General features: G+C 39.4%; 1 protein-coding gene across 3 annotated transcripts; it reads right to left on the bottom strand.

Moving 5' to 3' along the window:
- On the bottom strand, positions 1–27,717 carry RIOK3 (RIO kinase 3). Of its 3 annotated transcripts, XR_014326704.1 has the most exons (14): positions 27,501–27,717; positions 19,710–19,825; positions 18,946–19,091; positions 18,745–18,852; positions 18,445–18,554; positions 16,633–16,776; positions 15,829–15,956; positions 10,184–10,381; positions 8,816–8,975; positions 7,025–7,105; positions 6,847–6,936; positions 5,843–5,950; positions 4,390–4,645; positions 1–667 (listed from the first exon to the last, which is right to left on the bottom strand). XR_014326704.1 is itself a non-coding variant. In XM_082853388.1 (13 exons), the coding sequence occupies exons 1-13, from the start codon at positions 27,561–27,563 to the stop codon at positions 4,538–4,540; spliced, it is 1,560 nt and encodes a 519-aa protein (XP_082709514.1). In that variant the 5' UTR covers positions 27,564–27,717; the 3' UTR covers positions 2,660–4,537. The 3 variants fall into 3 exon arrangements, 2 of the variants coding, with proteins under 2 accessions (XP_082709514.1, XP_082709515.1); XM_082853388.1 differs by lacking the exon at positions 1–667 and having other exon boundaries at positions 2,660–4,645; XM_082853389.1 differs by lacking the exon at positions 1–667 and having other exon boundaries at positions 2,660–4,645; positions 19,710–19,846.

Below are 27,717 nucleotides of genomic sequence, written 5' to 3' on the forward strand. Positions count from 1 at the left end.
GCAGTTATGATGCTGGCCTGGGCTGCTGTCACGTGAAGGTCTGACTGAAGACACAAAGGGTCTGGAGTTGCTCTGCAACTAATCTAAAGTTACCATCATGTTGTCTATATTCTTCTAGCTTATGGGGGTTGGTAGTGGAGACACCTGAAGTCCAAAATCCTACCTGTTGTATTTCCCTATTTTAATAACCCTGCTTAATAGTTTTTTTAGAAATTCATGCAAGCTCAAATGGTAACAACATAATTTTAATAATTCTATATGTGTAATATACTGTCTTACCGTATACCATCTTCTCTCTTTAAAAATTTTCCCAAATACCTTGGATATTTTTCACCTTAGCAAAATTCTTAAATTAGCTGAAGGAGTAGGATGCCCTCCCCATATTCCACCCACCAAAAACACTGTATCTACCTTGGGTTTTGTATTAGTCTGCTTGGGCTACCGTAACAAAATACGACAGACTGCATGGCTTAAAAAACAGAAATTTATTTTCTCACAGTTCTGGAGGATAGAAGTCCAAGATCAAAGTGCAGGGCTGATGTCTGGTGAGGCCTCTCTTTGGGGTGCAGACAGCTGCCTTCTCGTGTGTCCTCACATGGCCTTTCCTCTGTGCTTGCGCGAAGGGAGGTCTCTGGTGTTGCTTCCTCTTCTTATAAGGACATCAGTCCTGTTGGATTAGGGCCCCTATGACTTCACTTAACATTTATACCTTTTTTTTTTTAATACCTTCTTAAAGGCTCCATTTCTAAATACAGTTGTCATAATAGGGGTTAAGGCTTCATATGGATTTAGGGGAGAAAACATTTGGGGACAAAGGCTTCAATTACTCTGTCCAATATTTGTTTTATCCTTTTCCGAATATAACTCAACTTCAAAAAGATGAAATAGGAAATGAGTAGTACTGTTTTTGTTACTTAATAATAATATATTAAAACTTCAAGCAATGGACTCATGTGTTTCTTCTTAAGATTTAATTTTTCAAACCCTTTTTGATATTTCCCAGATTTTTCATAAATTTTGGCTCATCATTTGGCACTTTACCCAGATACCGTTCTTATGGTTTTGCATCAAGCACTCTATTTGATTATGTGTTCTTTCCCTGCCAGAAGGCATTAGAGAAAGAAAAACAGTTTAGAGCTGTAAGTTGTAGCTCACTCATTTATTCTGAAATGAATACCCCACCTTCCCCCTCCATCTGCTTTGTTCTTATCTTTCTACTATATTTGGTCTTAACTCCTCAAAAAGCTAGCTATGTTTGGGGAAAAGCTGGAAAGCCCAGGACAGCAAAAGTAAGGCTGCTCCCAAATGTAACCGTTTTATATTAATGAATTGGGAAACAAATATGAAATCGAAGAATAAAAACAAAAGGCTTTGAAATGAATAAACTGATATGCCTCCAACTATAAACTCTGAGAACTTAGGGACTTCCCCGGTGGCGCAGTGGTTAAGAATCCGCCTGCCAATGCAGGGGATGCGGGTTTGAGCCCTGGTCCGGGAAGATCCCACATGCTGCAGAGCAACTAAGCCCGTGTGCCACAACTACTGAGCCTGTGAGCCACAACTACTGAGACCGCGTGACACAGCTATTGAAGCCCACGCACCTAGAGCCCATGCCCCACAACAAGAGAAGCCACAGCAATGAGAAGCCTGTGCACAGCAATGAATTGTAGCCCCTGCTCGCCACAACTAGAGAAAGCCCATGTGCAGCAATGAAGACCCAACGCAGCCAAAAATAAATAAATTTAAAAATAAACAAATTTTGAGAACTTATAATCATGCTTAAAATATATATCTTCAAAAATAGAAGTATTGAGGTTTGAAAATACAATCAGATGAGCTTTTCCCTAGCAATTTCTAAAGTGTTGGAAACTGCTCAGAAGTTTTTCAAAAGGTGCAGACAACAATTTCTTCTGATGCCCAGGGCCTAAATGAGCAACAACAGAAAATGTACTGCCTCTACCGTATCTCGGGGCCTCCATCTCCTTCATCTTCCTTAGGGGTTTACCATGATCATCACTTCACCATCAGCTACCTCGCTTCATCTCACTTTCTGTTCAAAGATTTTTTTTTTTTTTTTAAAGAGAATATAACATTTGCTGAAGGAAAAAAATTGGCAGGGGTGTATGCCCCACTACATGCAATGATTTTTGGAATGCAAGGGACCTTCACTTTAGCATTTCTGAATTTCTATAATATTTAAATTTAAATGAGCATGCATGGGCTTTCCTGGTGGCACAGTGGATAAGAATCTGCCTGCCAATGCAGCGGACACAGGTTCGACCCCTGGTCCGGGAAGATCCCACGTCTCAGAGCAACTAAGCCTGTGTGCCACAACTACTGAGCCTGCGCTCTAGAGCCCGCGAGCCACAACTACTGAAGCCCGCACGCCTAGAGCCCGTGCTCCGCAACCAGAGAAGCCACCGCAATGAGAAGCCCGTGCACTGCCATGAAGAGTAACCCCCGCTCACTGCAACTACAGAAAAGTCCACGTGCAGTAACAAAGACCCAACACAGCCAAAAATAAATAAATAAAATAAAAATCAAATAAATGAGAATGCACGTCTTACTTTTGTAAGCAGAAAAGATGATTTTTTTAAAGAAACTGGCAAAAAATTATCTTGTTGAAATAAAAATTCTCTACATATCTTTATTTTGATAATTTATCTTATAGATATTCATATATCCACTTCCATTAAAATGAAACAAAATATGCTTATTTCCATTTTTTCCCCCATCTGTATTTGACTATTTAGCAAATCAATATTTTCCACTTTCTTTTTCCACTGTGTGAAAAATTTACTCACTGATCTATATGAGAGGAAAAACCTGTTTGTAATGTGAAGTAGGTCATTTAAAAGTGAAATCTAAAGATGGGAAGTTGAGAGGAAAAAAAACTGCTGAAAATAGCACTGTTTAACTTAAACAGAAGGAGTAACCTGGTGCCAGGACATAAGTTAATACTTCCAAGGAACAGGAAGAATCCACACAGAGAACCAATTCTAAAATGATCTCTTCGTTTTTAATTTCTTAAGAAGCATGTTCACAGCACACTCCAAGAACGCCACACAGCAACAGTTTGCTGCTACCGTCAGAGTATGTCAGAAAACAAAACAAAACAAAATTTAATGGTTAACTGTTTTTAAAATTAGTTCTTTGAAACTTCTGTAAAGCCAATAATCACCAGTCATCTAAATATTTCTTTCATAGTGGTAAACATTTCAGAAACGTAATGAGTACCCCAAATCACACTTCTCTGAAATGCAATTAAAAGTTATACAACAGAAACAAAATATTTTTCTAGAAAGAATATATTTGGCATTTTAAAATAATTTTAATGTAGAAGCTTTCAAGGGCAAAGTTCAGATTTTTACTTTCTATTACCAGACAGAAAGGTTAGGTCTTTAGTGATTCCAATCTGATTCCAACAATACGAGGAATGATTCTGTTGCAGTGAATGAGCTTCAATCCTAACAAAGCCAATGTACTTTGGCTGCATTAAGAAGTGGAGTCCAGCCAGTACTAAACATTATTAAAAGTTAGGCCAGATAGTTCAAATTAGTTGGTTAATTTGGTACTCAACTTGTTTTATACATACTTTTCATCATTTGATGATACAATGTTTCTAATTAGCTTGCTATATTTCTCTCAAAATCAATTAGTAAGTATATAGTTTGAGTGAAACGTAAACTGAACTTTGTTTCACTGACTTCATTGAAATATGTCAAACATGGTTAAAGATTCCATTCTGTCCTTCTAGATAATTTACATTTTCATTATAAATGCAGAGCAGCTGCACCGTGAGTTACATCCTAACTATTTCACCTAAATGTAGAAAAGCTGAAAGTTAAATTTTAAAAATTTGGATAGTTGAAAAGTACTTATATATTTATCTCTTTCAGAAACCGATGATGCCTTTCCTTGCATATGAGTGTGGAAAAGAAGAATTCAGTTCATAATTCAAGATATACCAAAAAAAGTACTTTGCTTATGTCTATTTCTGTCAGCCATTCTGAAACCAAATTTCCATTTATATCAGCTACTAAAGAGAAGAAATTTTCCTTTAGAATCATGGTCACAGTCTGGAAAAAGAATTGAGAAGGGCTAATTTTAGGTAAATAAAATATATGAGGAAAGACGCAACACAAAACAGGGAGGTGAAAAAAGCAAGTAAGTTGTAATAAAAGCCTCCCTTGTAAACACATCTGTCCCTTCCTCCCATATTTGGAAATGTTAAAAATTCTCATCAAACATTTTATGCCACAAATCCTTAAAATCAGGTTGATTTCAGCTAGATAACCTGTAGCTGTTAAGAATTATATTATCCTATTCATATCATGAGAGGTAGTTGACATTTCAGTCTCTCAATGCTGAGCTAAAAATTCCACATACCTGGCATATGGGTTACAAGGGAAAAAAAGCACAGAAGCACCATTGTACATTCCTCATGTTTTGGTATTTCAAGTCACCCATAACTTCATTTGCTAATGGCAGCTGACAATCACCACTGTGTTAACACTGAAAGCAGTGGATATTAGTGCTATTCGTCGTATAACACTGGCGGACCTCCATCATCTTTCAAAAATGAAGCAGCTTTCCTTCCATTCTTCTGAACGTGATCTTCATTCATTTTCTCCAAAGCTTCTATCTATAAAATTAATATATTAAATCCATTTGTCAAAATCCTACTTCACAGCAATTATGCTTGAGATTGAACCAGTATTTTTACTCTCTTAAAACTAGGTCATTCCTAACGACATTGGCCTTGAATTAGAATTACAGTGTGTGACACATATTACAGTGGGTCACATACATGTATTTTTTTACTTGATGCCATTACCAGGGTTGATGTTTAGTGTCTTTATCAAGCTAGCAATTGGCATCAGATATGTTTTACTATATAACCTATACAGCTTTCAGGGAACAAGAAAAAGGAAATTCCAAAGTTGATTCAACAGCAGTAACACCCAGTAACTGTACAGAGCAACTGTACTGAACTAAAGGCTGGATTTACCATCTTCCTGTTACTTCGCTTCTGGCCTTAGACTCCAGCACAGCTTGGCCAAATTCAAGTCAATATGGGGATTTCTGGAACAGATTCTATAATCATTCGCTGCTTTGGCAGGTTGCTGGGAATAATTAGCTGCTGTTTCACTTTTCAGTTTTTGTTCAATTTTCAGAGAACTTCCCCGGAGGTATTTTTTTTTTTTATTATTGTATTGTTCTGTAGGTCCATATTGTAATGACTGGGTATTTCCAAGGATGGCCACTGCTGAATCTCTGTATTCAGTTAAAGGCAGGCAGGGACCAAGTGTTACTGCTTTTTGTGTCACCCAGAGTGTTCACTGGTCAGGGAAAAAGGCATATACTGGAAATGTGTTATTTGTCCATCTCAACCAAACTATGAACTTCTTGAAGAAGTGTTTTGCTGTTATGTTTATCCTAGGGTTTAAGCCTGGAAAAGAAGGATCAAAAACAGTATCTCAAGAAAGGAAAAATCTCTAATTAATTTTGTTTTTTTTGTTTGTTTGTTTGTTTTTTTGTGGTACGCGGGCCTCTCACTGTTGTGGCCTCTCCCATTGCGGAGCATAGGCTCCGGACGCGCAGGCTCAGCGGCCATGGCTCACGGGCCCAGCCGCTCCGCGGCATGTGGGATCTTCCCGGACCAGGGCACGAACCCGTGTCTCCTGCATCGGCAGGCGGACTCTCAACCACTGCGCCACCAGGGAAGCCCTTAATTTTGTTTTTGAGGGGATGAGAGGATAAACTTAGCTCTGGTTTTCATTATCTACTCTATCCAGGTCCCCACTAACAGCAAGGTGAAAAACAGCCTTATAACACTTACCTCAGCTAAGAACTCAGCTTCATTATCTGCTGAGATGTTTAAGCCTGAAACGGCATTGAAGAGTTCTCGTTCACTAAGGGCTTCCTTTACGCCTCCTTTCTGGAAAAACTAGTAAAGAAATATAAGAAAGTCAGTAGACTTATCAGCAAGGTTCTCCTAGAAACAACAACAACAAAAAAAACAGGGAATAGTGTACTTGTAAAACGCCAGTGAATTCCTTCCATAATTTTTAAGCTACAGATGTTTCCAATTCAAGTATAACTACACTCAGGTTCTACTTGCTTACTGTCCTCTCACACATCTGGGCTGTCATCTAGACTTAGTAAGTTTGTCATATTGCACCTTCCATAGCTATGTATGAGTGGTATATGTAAAATTGCTTGGCGTTGCTTTGAATGAGCAGACACAAAATAATCACTAAATCCCATGAATTAAAATTTTCCAGTAGGCTCAGAAAGTATTTCCAAAATAAAGTTGTTCTGTCATATTTAGGAAGATCATCTCTATCTGAATCTGTTGCTGACAATTCATTTCCTTTAGAAATAGCAAACAAATGCTTCCCAACTCTGCGATTACTGAGTTTTACCTTCCCTAATCTGTTCACTCTGCCTCAGAGAATGTGGTCAGACTATACCACTAGGAAAACTATTGTTTTAGTATAATAACAATGGCAGTAAGCATGCAGGCTTGCTTCAGGCCAGCTTCCCTTAAAGCACTGTGCATATATTAAATGTCTACTTGACTGCTTAAATATTTAGAACCAAAATAAAAACTTACTCTCTTGGAAATTTAATTCAGTGGCCCAAATGTGGGGCATGCAATCAAATTCTTGCAAAAAATGAAATCTGACAAATCAATCTTTGTCTCTTTACCTTGAAAGCAACCAGTTAACTAAACCCTTCCTTTAATTTCTAAGAATACAATCATCTTACTTGCCTTAGGAGTGAGAAAAATGTTTGAATATGTTATAGCCCATAAAAAAGACAGTTAGTTTACATGCCTACCTGTGAGACATTCCTACAGTCACGGAACAAGAACTCCAGGCCATGAGGATGGGTTGGTTCTACAGACTGACTGACGTCTATCAACCAGACCTATTTAAATATAGAGCACAGTGATTTCTGTACCTTCAGTAATTTACATCAAGTCACTTAACCTGAACATTAACAAAATGCTCCTCACCTTCCCAGCATGCCACAGCATGTTGTACTCACTGAGGTCGGCATGTACGAGCTTACACTCATTATATAACTGCTGCATCAACTGTAAGGAGGCAAGGCAGACATTTAGAAAATGAAGGAACAACTCTAATTTACCTACACAACTAAAATGTCTATGTCACCCAATATTTTCCATGAAGAGCAAAACCAGGGTAAAGAACTTACTTCTTCTTTGTACAGTCTAGGACTGGTTGTTTTTTTTTTCTACCCTGAAGAAGGATGTGAGCACAGTGAGACAATGGAAGGGAAGAGCACATGACCCTCTACTTCCCTATCCATGTGACAGCAATGAGATCAGGAGACCAAAGGGTAGTCCTAGAATCCCACATACGTAAGACAGCTATGGTCACTAACCAGGGGACCTAGGCTTATCCTTCATAAAAGGGCAAACATCCCACTGAGAGCTCTATGGAGTGTATACAACTCCAAGGTAAAAAGTACTTCCTGCCAGACAGAGTGGGAAAGAAGTATTCTTCTTAATTAAGCGGCATTATATATTCATGACTGATGGTGACCCCTAGCCTCATAGTAGAAATCAGCATTAATGCTTTGTTTCCCAGCTTTAATAGAATCAAATAGGAAGGGCACATCACTACTTAATCTCTGCCCCAGCCACCCCACAGCCAAAAGAAGCCAGAAAAGTAGGCTTAATTTTCTTTGAATGTTTTCCAACTGAAGGCAGAGAAAGTTGGATTATCTAACTATATCTTAAAAAATTAATTTGGATAATACGTTCATATTCACATCAACTGCTGCATGATGTAAGAGTTCCACGCAGAGACTGTTTTAAAAACATATGTTTTGGACTTCCCTGGTGGCGCAGCAGTTAAGAATCTGCCTGCCAATGCAGAGGACATGTGTTCGAGCCCTGGTCCCGGAAGATCCCACATGCCGCGGAGCAACTAAGCCTGTGCACCACAACTACTGACCCTGCGCTCTAGAGCCCACGAGCCACAACTACTGAAGCCCACGTGCCTAGAGCCTGTGCTCTGCAACAAGAGAAGCCACCGCAATGAGAAGCCCACGCATCGCAATGAAGAGTGGCCCCCACTCACTGCAACTACAGAAAGCCCATGCTCAGCAACAAAGACCCAACGCAGCCATAGATAAATAAATAAATAAATAAACAAAAAACATGTTTCTCCACTATTCAATTAAGACAAAAAAAAAAAGACTATACAGAGGAACAACAACAATATGAGGAGCATTTCTTAAGCTTGAAGGACCCCAGACTGAATTTGGTTGCTGTCCCAAAGCATAAATAGCTTCCTCAAGACTCCTGACAAGTGCCTCCCAACTCTAATGCCTGCACAGATGGAGAAACCACCCCTTACTACCTTCTTTTCATCATCACTTACTTTCATTAACCAAATCTGCTTCCCTCTAATTCCCCAACAGGAAAGGTATTTCCCTTCACTGTTTCAAAAAGGCACACAAACTAATGAGGCACTATATCTGCTAAATATAGTAACATCAAGTTTTAGTTAATGAAGTTTTGTCAATAATAGCTTCTGGCTTCTATGTCATTAATGCTAACAACTGAGCCCTCACTTTCTCCACTAAGATTTTCCTAAAACAACTCAAGACATACGCATATTGATATAAAGACAATTCTTCAATATTAACATTCACAAACTTCAGTTTGTCCTCGTTATATCACCTTAAAATAGTACTATTTTAGGAATTTCTTTTTTAGTTTAGAGGAAATATTGTTTAAAGCTGGTGTGTGAATGGTCTGAAAGGCACAACTTACATGAAGAGTTTGATAGTAGGCTTCTTTCATTTCTTCACTGCTGAGCTTTACTTCTTTCAATTTAGGGGCTGGAACTTGATCATAGCCAATAAAAGACATAACCAAAATGTGTTTCTTTAGTAGCACAACTGTTGGACAAGGAATTCCAGCTCTCTGCATTCTATACAGAAAGAAATGATTAAGAATGTAAAGATCAGAAGGAGAGGAAATTTCATTTATTCAATAAATACCTAACAAGGTCCTGCAATGAGGGGGCACTATGTTGTAATCTGGGGAATGTTGGAAGGCAAAGGCAGTAAGAACAGCCTCTGCCCTCATGGAGCCTGCGGCCTGGTGAAAACAACAGACAAGTGAGGAGATGATTACAGCGCAATGTGGTACACGCACTGGCAGAGGTGGGGGTAGGAGGCATCAAGGAAGAAGCAGGCAAATAGGAATTAGCCAGGTTCCAACTGTGGGGAGATGCTGTGGAGATGCACAGAGGAGTCCAGGAGCACAGTCCATGCGGGGAGTGTGTATAAATCAACGCAGCTGGATCATGAGTAGGAGGAAGGGCAATGTGGGTTTAGGCTACAGAGACAGGCAGGCTCCACATCGCAAGATGACTTTGAACTTTACACCAAAGACTATGGGAGCCGCTGAAAAATTTTAAGAAAGGCAGTGATGAGATCTTAGTAATCCAGAAAACAGATCGGAGGACAGCAAGACCTCTTAGGAAATTATTCTAATTAGAAGTCCTACTAAGTAGAAGACTTTTGCAGCTAATAAATATAGATAATTACTTTTGAAAGCAAACATCTTTAGGAAAAACAAACTAAAATTAAAAGCTTTCACGGTTCAGATGTGGGCAGGTTTGTATGTAAGAAAGATTATTAATTTCTTGGTTGACAAAGCAAATTCCTTGATAAATTCTGCGTAGAGAATTGAGAAACAAGTCTAATAAATTAAAGCAAAATGCAATTTGACTGGTAAAACCCTGCCCTCACCCAATGAACAAACATTAGATGGAATAAACATGTTCTGAAACAAAAAAGGAAATCATTATTTGTAATATGCCTAACGGGAAACTGGAAAAGATAGCGTTTAGATATATGACAAAATATCTGCAGTTGAAAATGACTTAATTTCCCTCAAACTTTACTGAGGAAAGAAAAACAAAATGGATTTTTCATCCTACAAGTATGAATTCAGGTTATATACATGGAAATGTTTTCTTACAGAAACTCTCCTTAAGCACTAGAATTTCAAGGCCTTTCATACTTTCTATAAATGAATTTGAAAGAAAGTGTGGGTTTTTTGCCTGGCTGGTAGGCCTAATACAAACAGGTGATCACCCAAGATGACTTCTAGCACGATGATTTTCTTTACCTTGTGAGATTGTGCATTTCTTTTTCTGCCCACATGCGGATGATCTTACGTGGATTTAGTTTACTGAAGCGATCTTTAAACCTGAAATCATCTTTAATATATTTGTCACGATTCTTAAACTCATTAAGGGTTGTTTTAAATACCTTGATGGCACATTCTGTAGGTATAACTTTACTATCTTCCTTTTCATCCTCCATGCTAAGTGGAAGAAACAAACATTAAGTCAGTTCAAGTCGCCAGATAACAAAACAATTTCAAAATAAAGATTTTATGACATGAAAGTGGATCTGCCTTCTCTGAGAATGTCAAGTCTTGGGTTGGTTTTTTTTTAAGCCTTCAAGTTTGAGGTCTTAAGAAAACCCTAGGTTTTAGCTTTTTTAATAGAACACACTTTCAAATAAATTCTCAACAGTTTTCAACAACCCATAATATAATCTTCATTTAATGACTATGGAATTAAACTTGAGGAACAATGAAGACCTATACACTTTAAAATAGGCTATGGTCTGCCCGGGATGGTTCAGAGGCAAAACTCAATGGAAGGGAGCAAAAGAGTCTAGAAAATGCTTAGGATGCTAATTCAACAGTCCCACAACAGCGAGCCACTGAGAGGGTCTGAACCATGGTGGTGGCAGTGCGAACCAAAGGGGGAAGGTGGAAGGAGAGACAAGATTTACCTTTGAACCTCTGAAGGGATGTTAGTCTGGAAAAGAAAGGAACTATATCTAGAGCACAGAATCTGACTCAAACTCCCAATCCCCTCCTTCTGGGACCTTATTTTCCCAGCAGACTCCTCCTCCTCCAGGTAGCCTCAGAAGGCTACAGTACAAACTCTAACTGGTTCTAAGTAACGCCCTCTCTTCCTAACTGCCTTCTCTACCTAAGAAGTGTGACAGCTCCATGGCTTTAGATATCATCTAAATACAGGTAACTGCTACATTTCTATCCTTAGTCTTGACTTTCTCCAGAAGTTCAGGCCCATTTATCTCATCCCTACTTGACTTCAGTTGGATGTCGAGAAGGCATCTCAAACATATCATGCCCAAAACAGAATTCCTGATAACTGTACCCTAAACCTGCCTATCCCCAGTCTCTCACCTCAGTAAATGGTACCACCCAGCTGCTCTAGCCAAGAATCTATCCTCTCACACCACACATCCAATCCAACAGCACAGACTGTCCACTCTCACCTTCGAAACACACCTCACCTTGGAAACCTTCATCAGAGGTTCCCCTGTCCTACAGATAAAAAGCAGTTAACCAGTCACTATGACATCACCCTATTTTATCTATTTGCATAGCACATATCTGATAGTCCTGGAAGGGGACTGAAGGGAGGGGTGGGGAGGAAGCACATTCTGTGAGAGCAGAGCAGGGACCTTCCTTGTACCATACATTGCTGTAGCCCCAGCACGTAGAAGAGCCTGGAACACGGAAGTTGCACAAATACTTGGTGAATGAATGAACCAATTTTCAGGGAGACAGCCTAGAGATCCTTTACAAGGAAGAAATTCCCAATAATTTAAAGATGTTATAATAAACGTCTTTGGATTTTGAGATGGTAAGTTTCCTGTCACTGAAATAATTTAACCGTAGGTAGATGAGGCCCTATCAAAAACACCACTGGGGCTTCCCTGGTGGCGCAGTGGTTGAGAGTCCGCCTGCCGATGCAGGGGACACGGGTTCATGCCCTGGTCCAGGAAGATCCCACATGCCGCGGAGCGGCTGGGCCCGTGAGCCATGGCTGCTGGGCCTGTGTGTCTGGAGCCTGTGCTCCGCAACGGGAGAGGCCACAACAGTGAGAGGCCTGCGCACCACAAAAAAAACCCAAAAACACCACTTAGGAGATCCCTAACTTGGAAGGTCTCTAGGATAAAATCTAATTTGTAAGATTAATCTCGTCATTCTCTTACTAAAAAAACTTCTGTGTTTCTCACTAAATTACACATCCCTCTGCCTAGCTTTTAAGGTCCTCCTTACCAATTTTTGGTTTGCTTACACAATTTTACATCTTATTACCTCTACATATATACCTTGTAATTTCCTCACTGACAAGTCTCATCGCCTAAATTTCAATCCTCCCATTTTCAGCACCCCTCCCCCACCCCACTGTTTTTTCTTTTTTAAAGAATTAAACTTTACAGATAAAGCTGAAGTTCCTTTTGATTATTTACCACCCCTGGTAGTTTCAGTCCCCATTCCAACTCTTTAGAGACAATCACAATCATGAATAGTACCCTTCTAGTCTTTTTAAAAAGATACACACACATACATAAGTATCCACAAACATACATTTTAAAAAAACCATGTATGTTACATTCTGTATAACTAAAAATTTAAATAAGTGGTATCCTGTATATATTCTGCAACTAGCTTTTTGCACTCAGTACTAGGGGGTGGGGAGGGTTGTCTTTTTTTTTTTTTTTTAACCTATTTTTAAAATCCAGGTTGAGATCCAACTTCATCATGACCTCTTCCTTGAATGTGACCAGCAATGATCTTCTGTTCTCTATTCCTATCCTGAGGTCTCACTTGTCTAACTGCGTACTCTATTATGTATTATCTTTAATGGACCATAACGGTTTACTGTAACGTTCTCCTCTTGGCTATACCATAAGCTCTTTGACAATAGAAAACATGTTATACACTTATTCCCTGAAAAATCTAGAACATATTACTATTCAAATAACTGTTGATTACTTGGCCAACCTGAGACTGACAGAACCCAGAAGAGCTTTATGGCAGGCAGAACTTAAAATGCCCCCCAAGATCCCAGCCCCTGGTGTACAACCCTGTATAAGCCCCTCCCTTTGAGTGTGGGAGGGATAGCCACTCCCTTGAATAGCTTACATTATATGGCAAAGGTGATGGTATAGTCGTGCCCAGCATTACATTCCATTGTCTAAGACTCAGTCTCAGTAGACTGAAGGGAGAGAGTCTCCCGCTGGTTTTGAAGAAGTAACCTGCTGTATGAAAGGGCTACATGACCAGGACCTGCAGGGGCCTCTAGGAGCTGAGAGCAGCCCCTGGCTGACAGCCAACCAAAAAGTAGAGACCTCTGTCCTACAGCTGCAGGGAACTGAACTGTGCTAAGGGAATAGGAACCCATGTCCAGAAAGGAATGCAGCTCAGCTGACACGCGGATTGCAGCCCTGGGAGAGCCTGAGCAGAGAACCCAGCTAAGCCGTGCCTGCCCGAACTTCTGATCAACAGGAACCATGAGATAATAAATAGGTGTTGTTTTAAGTTGCTAAATCTGTGGTAATTTGTTATGTAGCAGAGAAAACTAACATACACTTTAAAAAATATTTACTCTCAGTTGCTGAAAACCGAATGCTCTCTAGCTTTGCTAATTTACAAATGCCAAAGTACAGATTACAATACCAATTCCACCAGAAGGAAAGGGAGCTCATTCATTATATCAAAGCATCATTAAGTAAAACAGAAAATGGAAAAGGCTAAACAAGGCAATTGACAAGAAAAAGAAACTTAAGAGGCCAATACACTCAAAAAAAAAAAACTTAACCATAATTAAATAAATGCACACCAAAATATTAAAAAGGTACTTTTCATCTTTCACACTGACAAAAAAATATTGTTTGATAAGACTAGGCACTGATGAGGATGAGGGAAACAGGCTCATACTGCTGGTGGTAGCATAAACTGGTTAACTTTCTCATAGGGCAATTTGGTAATACCTACTGACATTCAGAATGTATGCAACCTGAGGATGTGACTAGCTCGTAGAGAAAACTGCAACTGCCCTACCATTAAAATGTAAACACAAATTTGAGATTTCTGGTCTTTGGTGTGACATACAAGAAAAAAATTTTTCTTTAATTTTTAATAAATAAAAGAAATCAAGAAACATTGCTTGCTACAATAGCCAGCTCAGAGGCCCAAACAGTGAGCAAAATCTGATACTCTCCATTCAATAAGACCTTATACTATTTAACAGAAAGGGGAAAAAAATGCATGTAGTCTCTGCCCCAGAAATTTCAAATGTTAGGAATTTAGCTTAAGGATTTATTTGCAAAAGCACATCAAAGTATATGTACAAAGATATTCCTATATATTCACAAAGTAGAATGTTCTACTATAAAACTGGTATGATATAAACCAGCAATATAAAAGGATATAAGATATATTAGCTGAAAAATGAAGATGCTGAATGCAGAATATAATTTCTTTTGTACAAACAAAATAAGAAATACATGCATAAAAATTTCTGGAAGGCTAGACTAAAAACTATTAATAGTGGTTGCCCTTAGAGGAAAAACCTGTGGGGCGACAGCTGGTAAGATGAAGGCTACCTTCATTTTAATCCTTTCTGTACAGTTTAATTTCTACCATGAGTAATCTTTCATTTTAAAATAATTTGTGCAATTAAGTTATGTTTGCCTGGTCTCAGGGAATGCTCAACTGAAATTTGGAAAGAGGGCAACAGAGCTTAAAGCCAGAAAAAAATAAATGTTTACTAAAATTAATATATACCAGTTATTATAAAACATGATTTCATTTACCCCCAACAAAATCCTATGAGGTAAGGGTCAGTTTTTAAATGACATTTAGTAAATTGCTCCATATCACGTTGCTTGAAAAATGTTGAGCCATTTTATCCTAAAATTCATTTTATCCCTTTCATTTCGGAACTTAGTATAATTCAATACATGATTATATGTATATGTCTCATTTAGAAAGGGAGACTAGTTAAATAATTAAGAAAAACAAAGACAAGGACTTGACCAATAATTGTTTGAATCCCCTTAAGTATAAAATAAATACCTTCTAAACCTAAAAAAAACTAGAATAATCTGTAATCTATTTTAACATTTTTGTTTATAAATAATGTTCAGGTAAAGGAATAGCTGAGATAGTAAGCCTTGCTGAACTAGTAAGACTTCAAAGCTAAGTAACCAGATGACTTCATATTCCTGGCTTAAGCACGTTCTCTCAACAGCATCCACGTTTAAAATTTTTTCTCTTCCTCATACCATCCTTTACTCAACTAAACCCTCATAACAAAAGTAAAATGGGTAAGCTCTAAAATGGCATATGATCTTTAAAGACATTTCTTTAAATAATGAAAGCATTATTAAAAGGGTAGGAATTGGTAACTGATCTAAGTATGGCCCTCCCAACCTGGTACCAAAGGGTTCCACAGTGGAAAGACGTGGGTTTTAAGTCAAACTCAGGTTCAGATTTTGCTATGCCACTTACAGCTGCCTGTATGTTATGGTATAATTACAATAATGTGAAAAATAATATATTCATAGAAAAAAGACGGGAGGAGTCTACAACAAAATTATTAATGGTTATCTCTGGATGGCAGAATTGGGATGATTGTGGTTTTGTGTTTTTTTTGGCTGCACCGCACAGCTTGCAGGATCTCAGATCCCTGACCAAGGATTGAACCTGGGCCACAGCAGTGAAAGATCTGAATACTAACCACTAGACCACCAGGGAATTCCCCTGGTTGTGTTTTTCTTTACACATCCCTATATTGCTGAGACCTCCTACAATAACACTTTAAAAATAACTGTTTGCCATGCAGAATGAACTTTGATTTTGTATAAATCCATTAATATCAGGGAGAAGGGGCTAAGTTTTTGTTGATATGATGGTATTATATTTTGCTCATTTACCTCCCTCCGTATGCATGAAAGACAACAGATTCCTTTCCTGTACTAATACAGCCAGTGATTGTCTCCAACATTCCACAGTTGACCATTTTATACAGAAGTAAACGTGTCTTCGGATCAACTGCTTTTTCCTACAAAAGATAAAGCACTGTAAGTGAAAATAACTGGTAATCACAAAACATTTTCTGAGCCATTTCTAGTATCTAACATTCAAAATATATACTTTTTTTAACCTTTATTATTAATTTACCTAGGTGTATATACAACAGGCTCTTAAAAGAGTGCTGTCGAGATATAATTCATTTCTGTAACTCTAATGTCTTTGAAAGTGAATATCTAAAAGAACCATTAAAAATCAAACTCTAGTTTAGTCAAAATTTTATCTCCAAAGTTTAAATAGCTCTCCTAATGTACTTACCATTAGTTTGTTTTTCTAGAGTTTTAAAAATTATTCTCAGATATTATATACTATCTTTGTTAAGGTAAAACATTGTAGACTATTAAGTTATTATAAATATGTCATGATAGGAAACAACTTTTCATATGCAAAGTAAACTACACAGTCCAAATTAATTATGACCACTGAAATGTTAGTTTTGAATAAGTGATTAATAACCACTACATGAAATCTGAAAAGTCAAATGGCAAAGCTACTTGGGTTTTATTTACATCTTTGATTTGAAAAGTCAATCTCATGAAAAAAACATCAAACATGAAGTTTTATCTTGTTTTTTCTCTGAACATGAAGTTTTCTAATATGAATCTTTCCACTAAAAAAACAGAAACAAAAACGTTAAGAATACTTACTGCAGTAGAATGCTCCTTTTTCTCATGGAGGCGGGCACTTCGACGTTCTTCTGAGTAGGCATGTTGTTTTAAAGCATTGAAAACATGGTTTGATAGTTTTAAATCCATTCCAATTCCATCTCCTACCTGAAACCCAGGTGCAAACTGCCAAAAAGAAGAAGAAAAATTAGCATCTGAGTACTTTAAAATGGGGAAGTGAAAACAAAAAACAATGAGAAAATCAGTTTTACATGGATTGGGTTTTCTACTCAATAGATGATAATGCTATGAAAGCAGAACCCACAGGTATTACAGAGGAAAAAGCAAAATAACTCACTGGTAAGCCCAACAGAAAGGGAAACAAGGCTTTTTAAGAAACTGTATCCCAAAGGAAGGGAAGGTTTATTTTTATTTTTTATGTTTTGTTTTTTTTTGCAGTACGCAGGCCTCTCACTGTTGTGGCCTCTCCCGTTGCGGAGCACAGGCTCCGGACGCGCAGGCTCAGCGGCCATGGCTCACGGGCCCAGTGGCTCCGCGGTATGTGGGATCTTCCCGGACCGGGGCACGAACCTGTGTCCCCTGCATCGGCAGGCGGACTCTCAACCACTGCGCTACCAGGGAAGCCCCGGGAAGGTTTATTATATGCATAGAAAACATCCAAACACATCTAAAAACTAAGGTATTTTAGCATATGCTTTGAACATATGCTAAAATACCTTATGCTTTTACATCAAAGATACATTATATTTTGAAATCATACCAAATCTTACCAAAAAAAAATTTTTTTCATAGTCAATTATTTTTGAAGAGTGGGTTAAAATCACAAGCTATGCCCACACTGTGACAATTATGTCCAATACGGAAGCCACTAGCTACATGTGGATATTTAAATTTAAATTGATTAAAATAAAATTAAAAATTCAGTTCCTCAGTTGTACCACCCAAATTTCAAGTGCTCAATTGTCGAATATGGCTGCCATATTAGACAGCACTGACACAGAACATTTCTATTATCACAGAAGGTTCTACTGGACAGGGTTGTTCTAGAGTCAGATCTGGATTATTTCTAGAATATGTTTACTTAACAAGTATTTGTATTCTAAAGCCTAAATGTTTTATATTAACCACGATAATTACGAAGGAGGAAAAAAATGCCATTTTTCTTTTTCTCCTTTTTTTTTTTTTGCGGTACGCGGGCCTCTCACTGTCGTGGCCTCTCCCGTTGCGAAGCACAGGCTCCGGACGCTCAGGCTCAGCGGCGATGGCTCACGGGCCCAGCCGCTCCGCGGCATGTGGGATCTTCCCGGACCCGGGCACGAACCTGTGTCCGCTGCATCGGCAGGCGGACTCTCAACCACTGTGCCACCAGGGAAGCCCTCTCCTATTTTTTAAAAATTACATTGTGTTTCTGATTTTGCAGGGGTAGTTCAGGCACAAGATAAAAAATTCAAAAATTATAACAGGGTATACAGTAGAAAGTATATTTATCTCCCATTCTTAACCCCCAATCACCATTGTTATCTGTTTCTCAGGTATTTTATGGAAAATAAGATGCTGAAAAATAAATGTTACTTTCAGAAGAACCATTTCTTAATTTTAGAATCAATGTAAATCAAACTAGTTTTCTTAATATTGATGTAGGATTTTATTCTGAGGTACATTATATTCTCATTAGTGGCTCAGTTCCCACGGTGTTGCTATACTGTCATCTAAAATATCCTTAGAAAGGAGGAAGGATATTTTTAGAAATTTAAAGATATTGTATTTAGAATGCTATGTTTTTAACTTATTCTAATAAAACTTTTGATTCAGAGTAATACTTCTGTAACTTACATTTTCCATTCTGGCTGTATTCTTTCTCCCACATACTACTTCATCATGTTTGGTGGTAATGTCTTTTCCTTTTCCAATAAAACCCTTTTTGGGAGTAGGAACTGGTTTTGCTAAAGGTGATTAAGACAAGCCAAGTATGTAAAAATAGCAAAGACTAAATTGCTGCATTCACTATTATCTGAAAAAGATATTTGAATCTAATAGTAAATTACCAAATGAGATTCAAAGACAAATATAAAATAAATACTTAGTCTTCCTACATCCCCATTCTATGCCCCCAGAAAATAAAAGCACTGATACCTGGTCTGTAGGGATCATCACGAGTATCCTGCCAGTCAACCTCATCTTCAGAGCTATCACTGTCTTCATAAGGATGTACTTTTCGATAATTTTCAAAGGAAATGGAAACTTAAAAGGCAAAAATGGTTGAAGATTTATTTAGGGGCACATTACAAGCATTTTCTACCACCCGATGGAGTTGACACAATAAGGTCATAGTACCTTTGCTATCTCCATTGAATTTTTTTTCTTCACGCCTAAGCTGTGCATCATATTCTCTGTCAAATTCCATCTGTAGCATCTGAGCCAGCATTAGGTCGCTGGAAGTGTCAATGTTTTCTCCAGTAATAAATGGTCCTTCAGCAACGCTATTCAAAATAAGGCAGTATAGACTAATATAATGTGCTTGTGTAAAGAGACGCTACCAGTTATGGGTGAGATGTGCCTTTTCAGTGTTAACTGTATTGAAGAAACAATGGAAAAGAACTTTACCAAACCCTTCACCCTCTCCTGCCCAGCTGCCCTCTGACCAATAGCAGGCACCTGTGAAAGCACCAACTAGGATTAGGAGAGCTTCAAGAGAAAGCTAAAGGGCCTATAATAAAAACCAAACAGACCCAAAATTCATTCGTTCTGTGTTCTGATCAAAGGAGAGATAACATATATATGAAAAGATAAAAAACAAACATTTGATCAAAACTGTACCCTACTTCATTATTTTTTAATCTATTTGATAATAGAGTTCAACTGTTGCAATGACTAAAACCCAGAGAAACAGAGTGGTTTGCCCAAGATAATACTGAACACTAGTAACAAAATTAGGACCAAAACCCATGTATCAGTGAACTCCCAAAACAGTGCTCTTTCTATTGCACTGCTTTTCTAAATGTATTTCTGAATCATTTGTCATGACAATCACTAATCAAATCCTAAGACTGTTATAACAAGCTGCTAGATAAAATAGAGTCTCTATGAATTTTACTCACACAACTTCAGGAAAAGCGGCAGCTTCTTCTTCCAGCTGCAATTCTTTAGCCAACTGTTCACTCATTACATCAGACAAAGAACAAGATATTGTATTTTGAGGGGTAGCCCATGGACACTATAAAAAAAAAAGGCAATTCTATTCATAATAATGAACTTAAAGTACTTTCCAAACTTGGAAATAAGGTTATCTTTTGAGAATTAGACTATCTAAATCAACTCAAAAGGAATGCTTACCTTTTTTGCAGGAATCATCTTAAAAGGAAAAATATATCCCAGCTCAAATCTAATCAAAGATAAACCTAAACTACGACAGCCAAAAGCACTCTCCAGCCTGCATGGTGGGTATGTCCTTACAGTTGAGGGGTAGCACAGGCTACTCTAGCATCACCGACTAGCCAATGAGTTCATGTAATGCCCCTTGTTCTGATTCCATGCTCACCAAGCAACCTTCTGCTTATAGTTTGGCTTCTGGGTAAATCCTCTTACAGGAACAGGCTATATACCAACTACCACAATTCAAAGCCCACTTAGAAGTTACACTTCCTTCTAATTTAAGCAGTAAGTCTCCTACATGTAAAAAGTGTGTGGCAGACCCTTTCAAGACACCTTGGAATATGCGAAAAATAAAAACAGCAATAACAAACAATGAATCCTATATTTCTGAACTTTGGAAGCTGAGAAATAGATTCTTGAAACAATACTACTAGAGCAAAGTAATACTCTGTGAGACTCTTCTAGAGCAGCCAGCCACTCAGCCCTCCTCAATGGCATCACTATCTCAGCCCTCTTGAAATACGTACAAACCGTAGGTTTACTTCACAATTCCTAATTTTTGAGGGGGGCAGGCTTTACTTAGCAGCAGCAAATGATTCCATTTGATAGTCTAGTGATTAAGACCGTTAATACTGAATAAGATGTCTAAGTATCTCTTGAAGCTGCCCAGCTCTCTATCCCCTTTCTGGTATCATCCTCCCATCACTGGGCTACTTACTGTAAGAGCCTCCTAACTCATCTTTCTGCTTGCTTCCATTCTCCACACCACAGCGTAATGGTTTTTCTAAAACGCAGATCTGATTGGTTCAGTTCCTTACTTAAAGCTCTTTATTGTTTTAATGTCTCCCACTGCCTTTAGGATAAAATCCAAACTCATTGCTTAACTATTACTGAGAGTCTAATTTAGAATACAGCATATAATGGTAAGTGTTTTGGCCACAAATTTGTTTAATCAAGTCTAGTCAGTACAGGCCCTCTAGTTGGTCTAAGGGCCTGCTGGAGTGACTCCCAGGGATAACTGGGCAACTTACCCTTGCTCAAGTTCCATAACGTTGAGGTTTAGGGATTTATTTGGTTCAAACTGTTAGGGTGAAGCACATAAGGGTGATAAATGATCATTATATTTATGCCTAAGTGAATCAGAATCAAGTTTTATCTAGTCTCACCCTGAGACTGGTGAGATGCCCCCAGCCCCCACCTATACTAGCCTATTGCAGAACTGTTCTGGCCTTGTATAAGGCCAGGCCTGGAAACAACAAGAAGGTTTCCTCATGGTGTGGTATGACTTCCACTGACTCAGATCTTGTCAGCAACTGAGCACTCTCCTGGTGAGGATTTTGAGGTCTGTAATCTTGACGCTCTCTGTAATCTGGAGAATATAGCTAATCTTTTGGCCACATGACTCTCCTGACTTGCTTCTGCATCTTCTAGGTAGAAGATAAAATGCTGCCTCTTACCTAGAAATGCTTGGTCTGATCAAAGTCCAGGTTCCAAAAGGCAAATAACTGTATTCTCTAGCTCAGAACTGTCAATCACATTTTGCAATGACTAACAGTAGCATAACAGGCACCACGGGGATACTCTCTATATTGGCTAAATACACCTAACTTACATAGATTAAGTGACACACTGGAGGAGTTGCAATATCATCCCCATTTTATAGATTCAGAAACTGAGACACAGAAAAGTTTTTTAACCCAAGATAACACTGTTGATGAAAGTGCTGAGATTTGAACCAAGGCAGTAGGGCTTAAGAGTGTTTTGCTATACTGCTTCCCTAAACACCTTGTCCTGGGATGGGAGAAGCAAACTGCTGTACTGCCTGCAGTCTAAAATCCAAATTTCTCAGTAAGGAATGCCCTTCACAGCTTGACCTAATTTATCCTTCCAGTCTTGACTCTCACCTATCCTAGACTCTGGCAACACTAATTAAATGCTAAATATGGCATAGTTTCACCCTTCCACGCCTTTCACCCCTCACACATCCCCTTCTCTCTCAAAGGTTTTTCTTCCTTCTCTATTTCACCCAATTAAGTGTCAGCTCTTCCATAGGGTTATCTCAGTTTTATCAGACAAAATTAGATCCTTTCCTTTATCTTCCCATATCAGTATTAGATAGTTAAATGCATCAGCCACAACACAGCAAGAGCCCCTTGAAGGGCAAGGTCTTCTCATTCTCAGAGTCCAGTGTAGAGCTTCAGACATAACGAGGCATTCAAGTATTTACTGAACAAGATGTGCCAAAAGGAAACCTGGAGATATCTCATGGAACTGCCAGGCTGTGCCTAGACGGTAGAGGTCTGGTGCCTTTCTACACCCCTATTTTAAAGTCCTTCTCTCCACCTTGCAGTCAGCTGCTTTGCTCACCCATTTCTTTTGTTTTGTTTTTGGCCGTGCCACCTGGCATATGGGATCTTAGTTCCCTGATCTGGGATGGAATCCGTGCCCCCTGCAGTGGAAGCTCAGAGTCTTAACCACTGGACCACCAAGGAAGTCCCTGCCCACCCACTTCTGATGCTTCTACTCTCTTGCCAGCAGTCAATCAATTCTAAGGTGTTAAAACACCAGCAGCAAATCTCTTGGAGAGACAAAAATAAGAGGCAGTAACTGTGTTATCTTGTGGCAGAGATTTACCTACCCCCAAGATAGACTGAATCAGAAAGGAAAACATGCAGAGACCAAGAGGGTACCAAGACACCCTAACTGCCCACTCCTACTGACCTTGCTCCTCGGAGCCTCAGACTCTAGAGCTGTACTTCCCTGCACCTCTGCTGACCAGCTCAGCTGGGCAACCTCACACTGAGACAATTTCCTTGGGTGGGATAAATAAGTAAAGACTTCCGAAAGTGTGCCAACTTCTATACTTTGAAATCAAATCCAAACTCTTCAAACCAGTAGCCAAAATCCCTCCATAAAATGTTCTGGGCTGGAGGGAGAGCTGCTGGGCGGGGACAGTCCTCCACAGGCACAAGCGGTTCACCACCCTGAGGGGGGCTTAGAAAAGGCACTGGGGGCTCCTTCCACAAATGGGCACCAGTGGGTGTATGGAGGGGAATCCTGTGTCGTCATCTTGCAACTCTTCAGTAAGTCAAACACTCCTTGTGAACAGAGAAACTCTGTCAAACGTTCAAATAATAATAAATCTAAGGAGACAAGAGTAAAAGGCCCTTCATCATCTTGCTCTATCCCAGCGATCCAACGTCCTTTCCCACTACTCCCTTCACCAGCATAAACTTCCCACTGCATCAAGATCTGATGGGAAACGCCACACAATCCTTCCCATTTAGTTATTCTGCTTTAAATGACATCTATCAAGCCCATCACTAGCTCCCTGATTCCGGTTTGCTGAAGACCCCTCACCAACCTTGTTTTCCTCTCCTCCGGGAAACTGCCACCGCTAAACTCAGCAACTTGGGGTCATCACAACCACCATTCTCCCACATCTGGCTGGCTGCAGACTAGTGGGAAATCATTCCCCCTTCCTTCTACTCCTAAAGATGCATCCCCAGCTGCCCATCCCACTTTTTTTTTAAGGTTTTACTGCACACAACTATGGGGAAACGATCAAGTAAACTGAAAAAAAAAAAGCAAACATGAAGGAGGCACATAATAAAAAAAATTCAGTCCTCAACTTGAAGCAAGTCAACAGAACCATAACCCCACAGAAAGGCCCCTTTTCTGCTCATGCATGCAGGCAGAAGACATAATCTAGGCAAAATATTTAAGTGGGTAATTTTACTTCTCAAAACAAGGATCTCTGCAAAACGTGATCTGGGTCTGTACAACAACACTAATCTTTTTTTTTTTTTTTTAAACTTTCAATTTTAGAGTATTTTTAGATTTACAGAAAAATCACAAAGATTGTATCGAGAGTCCCCAGATACCCCATACCCAGCTTCCCCGTATAAATACTGTACATTTGTCACAATTAATGAACCAAATCATTATTATTAACTAAAGTGCATACTTCATTCAGATTTCCTTAGTTTCCCCTAACGTCCCTCTTCTATTCCAGGATACCTTCCAGGATACCATATAACATTTAGCTATCATGTCTCCTTAGGCTCCTCTCGGCTCTGAGTTTCTCAGACTTTGTTTTTGGCGACCTTGACAGTTTTTTTTTGTTTTGTTTTTTGTTTTTGGGTTTTGTTTTGTTTTGTTTTGCGGTACGCGGGCAGGCCTCTCACCGCTGCGGAGCACAGGCTCCGGACGCGCAGGCCCAGCGGCCATGGCCCACGGACCCAGCCGCTCCGCGGCACGTGGGATCCTCCCGGACCGGGGCACGAACCCGTGTCCCCTGCATCGGCAGGCGGACTCCCAACCACTGCGCCACCAGGGAAGCCCGCGACCTTGACAGTTTTGAGGAGTGCCACTAATCCATTTGTTACAGCTCTTTCCAACAGAGCTACATACTTCCTCACTTTTGCCTACAGTTTGTCAATTCTCCCTGCTTGGAATACTCCCTAAAATTCTTTGTTCATAACAGCAGTTAGGGATTTTGTAACTGGGGACCCCAAGTCCCTTTCAGGGTGTCTAAGAGGTCAAAATTATTCTCATAATAGTTCCAAGATAGTTTTTGTCTTTCCCATCCTCTCAAAAGTGTGGAGTGAGGTTTTCCAGAGTCTGTATCAGATATGATGGCAGCACTCTGGTGGCTACTAGAATGTGTGCATGTGTATTCTTATGTTTTCTAAAATTTTCAAAGGTAGTAAGTAGGCTGAGGATATAAATGTGCATTTTAAACTATTATATGTAGGATGGATAAACAACAAGGTCCTACTGTGTATAGCACAGGGAATTATATTCAATAGCCTGTGATAAACCATAAAGGAAAAGAATGTAAAAAAGAATGTATGTTGGGCTTCCCTGGTGGCGCAGTGGTTAAGAATCCACCTGCCAATGCAGGCAACATGGGTTCGAGCCCTGGTCCAGGAAGATCCCACATGCCACGGAGCAACTAAGCCCGTGCACCACAACTACTGAGCCTGCGCTCTAGAGTCTATGAGCCACAACTACTGAGCCCGTGCACCACAACTACTGAAGCCCGCATGCCTAGAGCCCGTGCTCTGCAACAAGAGAAGCCACCGCAATGAGAAGCCCACACACCGCAACGAAGAGTAGCCCCCGCTCGCCACAACTAGAGAAAGCCCGCGCGCAGCAACGAAGACCCAACACAGCCAAAAATAATAAAATAAATAAAATTTTTTTTAAAAGTATGTATATGTGTAACTAAGTCACTTTGCTGTACAGCTGAAATTAAACACAACAATTGTAAATCAACTACACTTCAATATTTTTTTAAATGTGCATTTTTAGAGATTAACTCAGTTTGTTCTTAGTGCGTCTACCGTGCTCTTATTACCCATCTTCAATTATGCCTGCTATAATCTACATATTTGTTAGGACAGACTTTCACCATATACTTCAACTAACACATATCGCAACAGATGGAAGAAAAAAGGAGCTATGAGAATCCAGCTGTTTTCTATTAAGTCAGACATTAAAGAGATTTACAAAAATATGAAACAATACTACTCTTCACTAATTTTTTGTTTTGGAAAATAATTTTTTTTAAATATAAAAATGTTATTTATATTAACATAATCACTTAAACATTTTTTTCAATATCTCAGTTTTAATTTCTGATATGACAAATATCAATAAATATAACCAATATAAACAAAAATTCTTGGAGTCCTCAATGTTTTTTAAGAGTGTAAAGAAGTCCTGATGGAAAAGTTTTGAGAACTGCCAGCCTTTAATATTCTTTCCATTTTCCAAGACTTTCCTCAAACCTCTACCTCCTCCACAAAGGCTTCTATAATCACTTCAGTCTTTCAAGAGGTTAGAGAAGGAAATGATTAATACTTGTAGCATCTTTCTATTTGTTTTGCCTATGAAAATGCTGTCTTCTCAACAGAACACCAATAAACCCCAAGATGATTTTTTGTTGAACAGTGAAAATGAAATTTTATAGTTCTGATGATGTACACCTAAATGAAAATATGACTGATATCAAATATTTTATTACTGAATTCGTTTTGTAAGTTTGTTCTGAGGTTAGGTATTCTAAGCAACGTTTGTTTCATCTGACATTTTTACAAGCTTTACAGATGCTTACCTGGAGGAATTTAACACGTAAAGTATATATTTACTAGTATCTCTCTACTGATTTCATCCTTTTATGTCTACTGATCTTGGCCTTGTAAACAAAGCCTTGATAGAAAAAAATACGCAAAGTAACACATAGATGTAACTACATTTGCCAATGGAATATCTGATTCTCTCTACGGTTGTATGAGAACTTTTATAAAAATTTACCTAAAAGCTTTACCTAAAAGCTACTTATTACCCCCACTTTCTGTTAAGACCTAGTCTGAAGATCTAGTAAGAGTCATGAGTGACCCTTTATATGGAACAAATGTTCTGTGTCAGCATGTAAAGAAGTGCATGAAATGGGTAAAGGTGGTCAAAAGGTAGAAACTTCCAGCTGCAAAATAAATAAGGCATGAGATGTCATGCACAGCATGGTGACTATAGTTAATAATCCTGTACTATATATTTGAAAGTTGCTAAGACAATAAACCTTAAAAGTTCTCATCACAAGAAAAAAAATTGTAATCCTGTATGTTAACTAGACTTATTGTGGTGAGCATTTTGCAATAAATACACATAACGAATCATTATGCTGTACACCTTAAATATGTTGTTATATGTCCATTAAATCAAAAAAGAACCATTATGAAGTTAAAAAACCTTCACAACCTTAATTTGAGGAACACAAAATCGCAATTGACCCACTTTTGCTTTCAAGTAAAACCCTCCATAAAGTAGCAACAGAATCTTTTCAACTTTCTAATGAAAGTATCATGAAAAGAAGCAGCCTGAAACCAGAAACCAAATGTGAAATAAACATTTTAGTTGGCCATTACAGGGAAAAGCTTAAACGTTAAAACCCAGGTAAATGAGAATTTCATAACCGTCTCAACAGTATGTAAACACTTGAGAATTAGCCTGGAGCCGAGGGAGGGTGCGCCTAGGATTTATCTTTTACTACTTCAAAAACAAGAAACTGCCCAAGTAGGATAATCACGCTTGCCAAGTTAAGGAAACAGCTTCCTAAACCACCTTTCTGTCGGGCTTTCTGTGTATAACTGGACTGATTCATGTGGCCGGTGAAAAACAAGTTCGTGCTTGTTTTCCGTCAAATGTCAGCACCTTTAAGCGAGTCCTGCCCAAATATTTGTTACAGAGGTTCAGAAACCAAGGTGTAGAACTAGACAGAGACTCCAAACCGCCCAGGGTGGACTTTGGTAGCCTGTGCCCCTTCCCTGCCTCTCCCACCCCGAGCCCCGCAGCCTCGCCGCCCGTCCCCCGTTCCGAGGTGGTCTGGGTCCCGCCCAGAACTTCCCGAATCGCCTGCGGAGCCGCTTCGGCGCCTGCCACCCTCTCCGGGCCCTCCGAGAGGACCAGCCCAGGCGACTGTGGCAGGTACGTCAGGCCCGACCGCCACTCACCTTGCTGGGTGCCCAGGCCGCTGCCGGCCCGGGCTCAGGGGATGCCACTCCGACCAGATCCATGTGGGGGAAGAAGTCAGCGACGAGAACAGAGCAGAGAGGTGGCAGGACCGGGAAGCAGCCTCCGCCGAGGAGACAGGCAGCGGGGTAGGGGCGACGGGGTGCTGGTGCCGGAGCTGAGATGACAGATGGCGGCTACAGCGGCGGCGGCGGCGGC

This window comes from Leucopleurus acutus (assembly GCF_964270905.1).
Source record: "Leucopleurus acutus genome assembly, chromosome: 13".
Lineage (NCBI taxonomy): Eukaryota > Metazoa > Chordata > Mammalia > Artiodactyla > Delphinidae > Leucopleurus > Leucopleurus acutus.

What these genes read in the sequence shown, in the direction of transcription:
- RIOK3 (XM_082853388.1), bottom strand. Translation starts at nt 27,563, where the DNA reads ATGGATCTGGTCGGAGTGGCATCCCCTGAGCCCGGGCCGGCAGCGGCC. An exon ending in GAAATGCACAATCTCACAAG is followed by an intron (nt 8,976 to 10,183) that starts GTAAAGAAAATC and finishes CTTTCTGTATAG; the next exon opens with AATGCAGAGAGCTGGAATTC. An exon ending in CCTACTATCAAACTCTTCAT is followed by an intron (nt 7,106 to 8,815) that starts GTAAGTTGTGCC and finishes GCCTCCTTACAG; the next exon opens with TTGATGCAGCAGTTATATAA.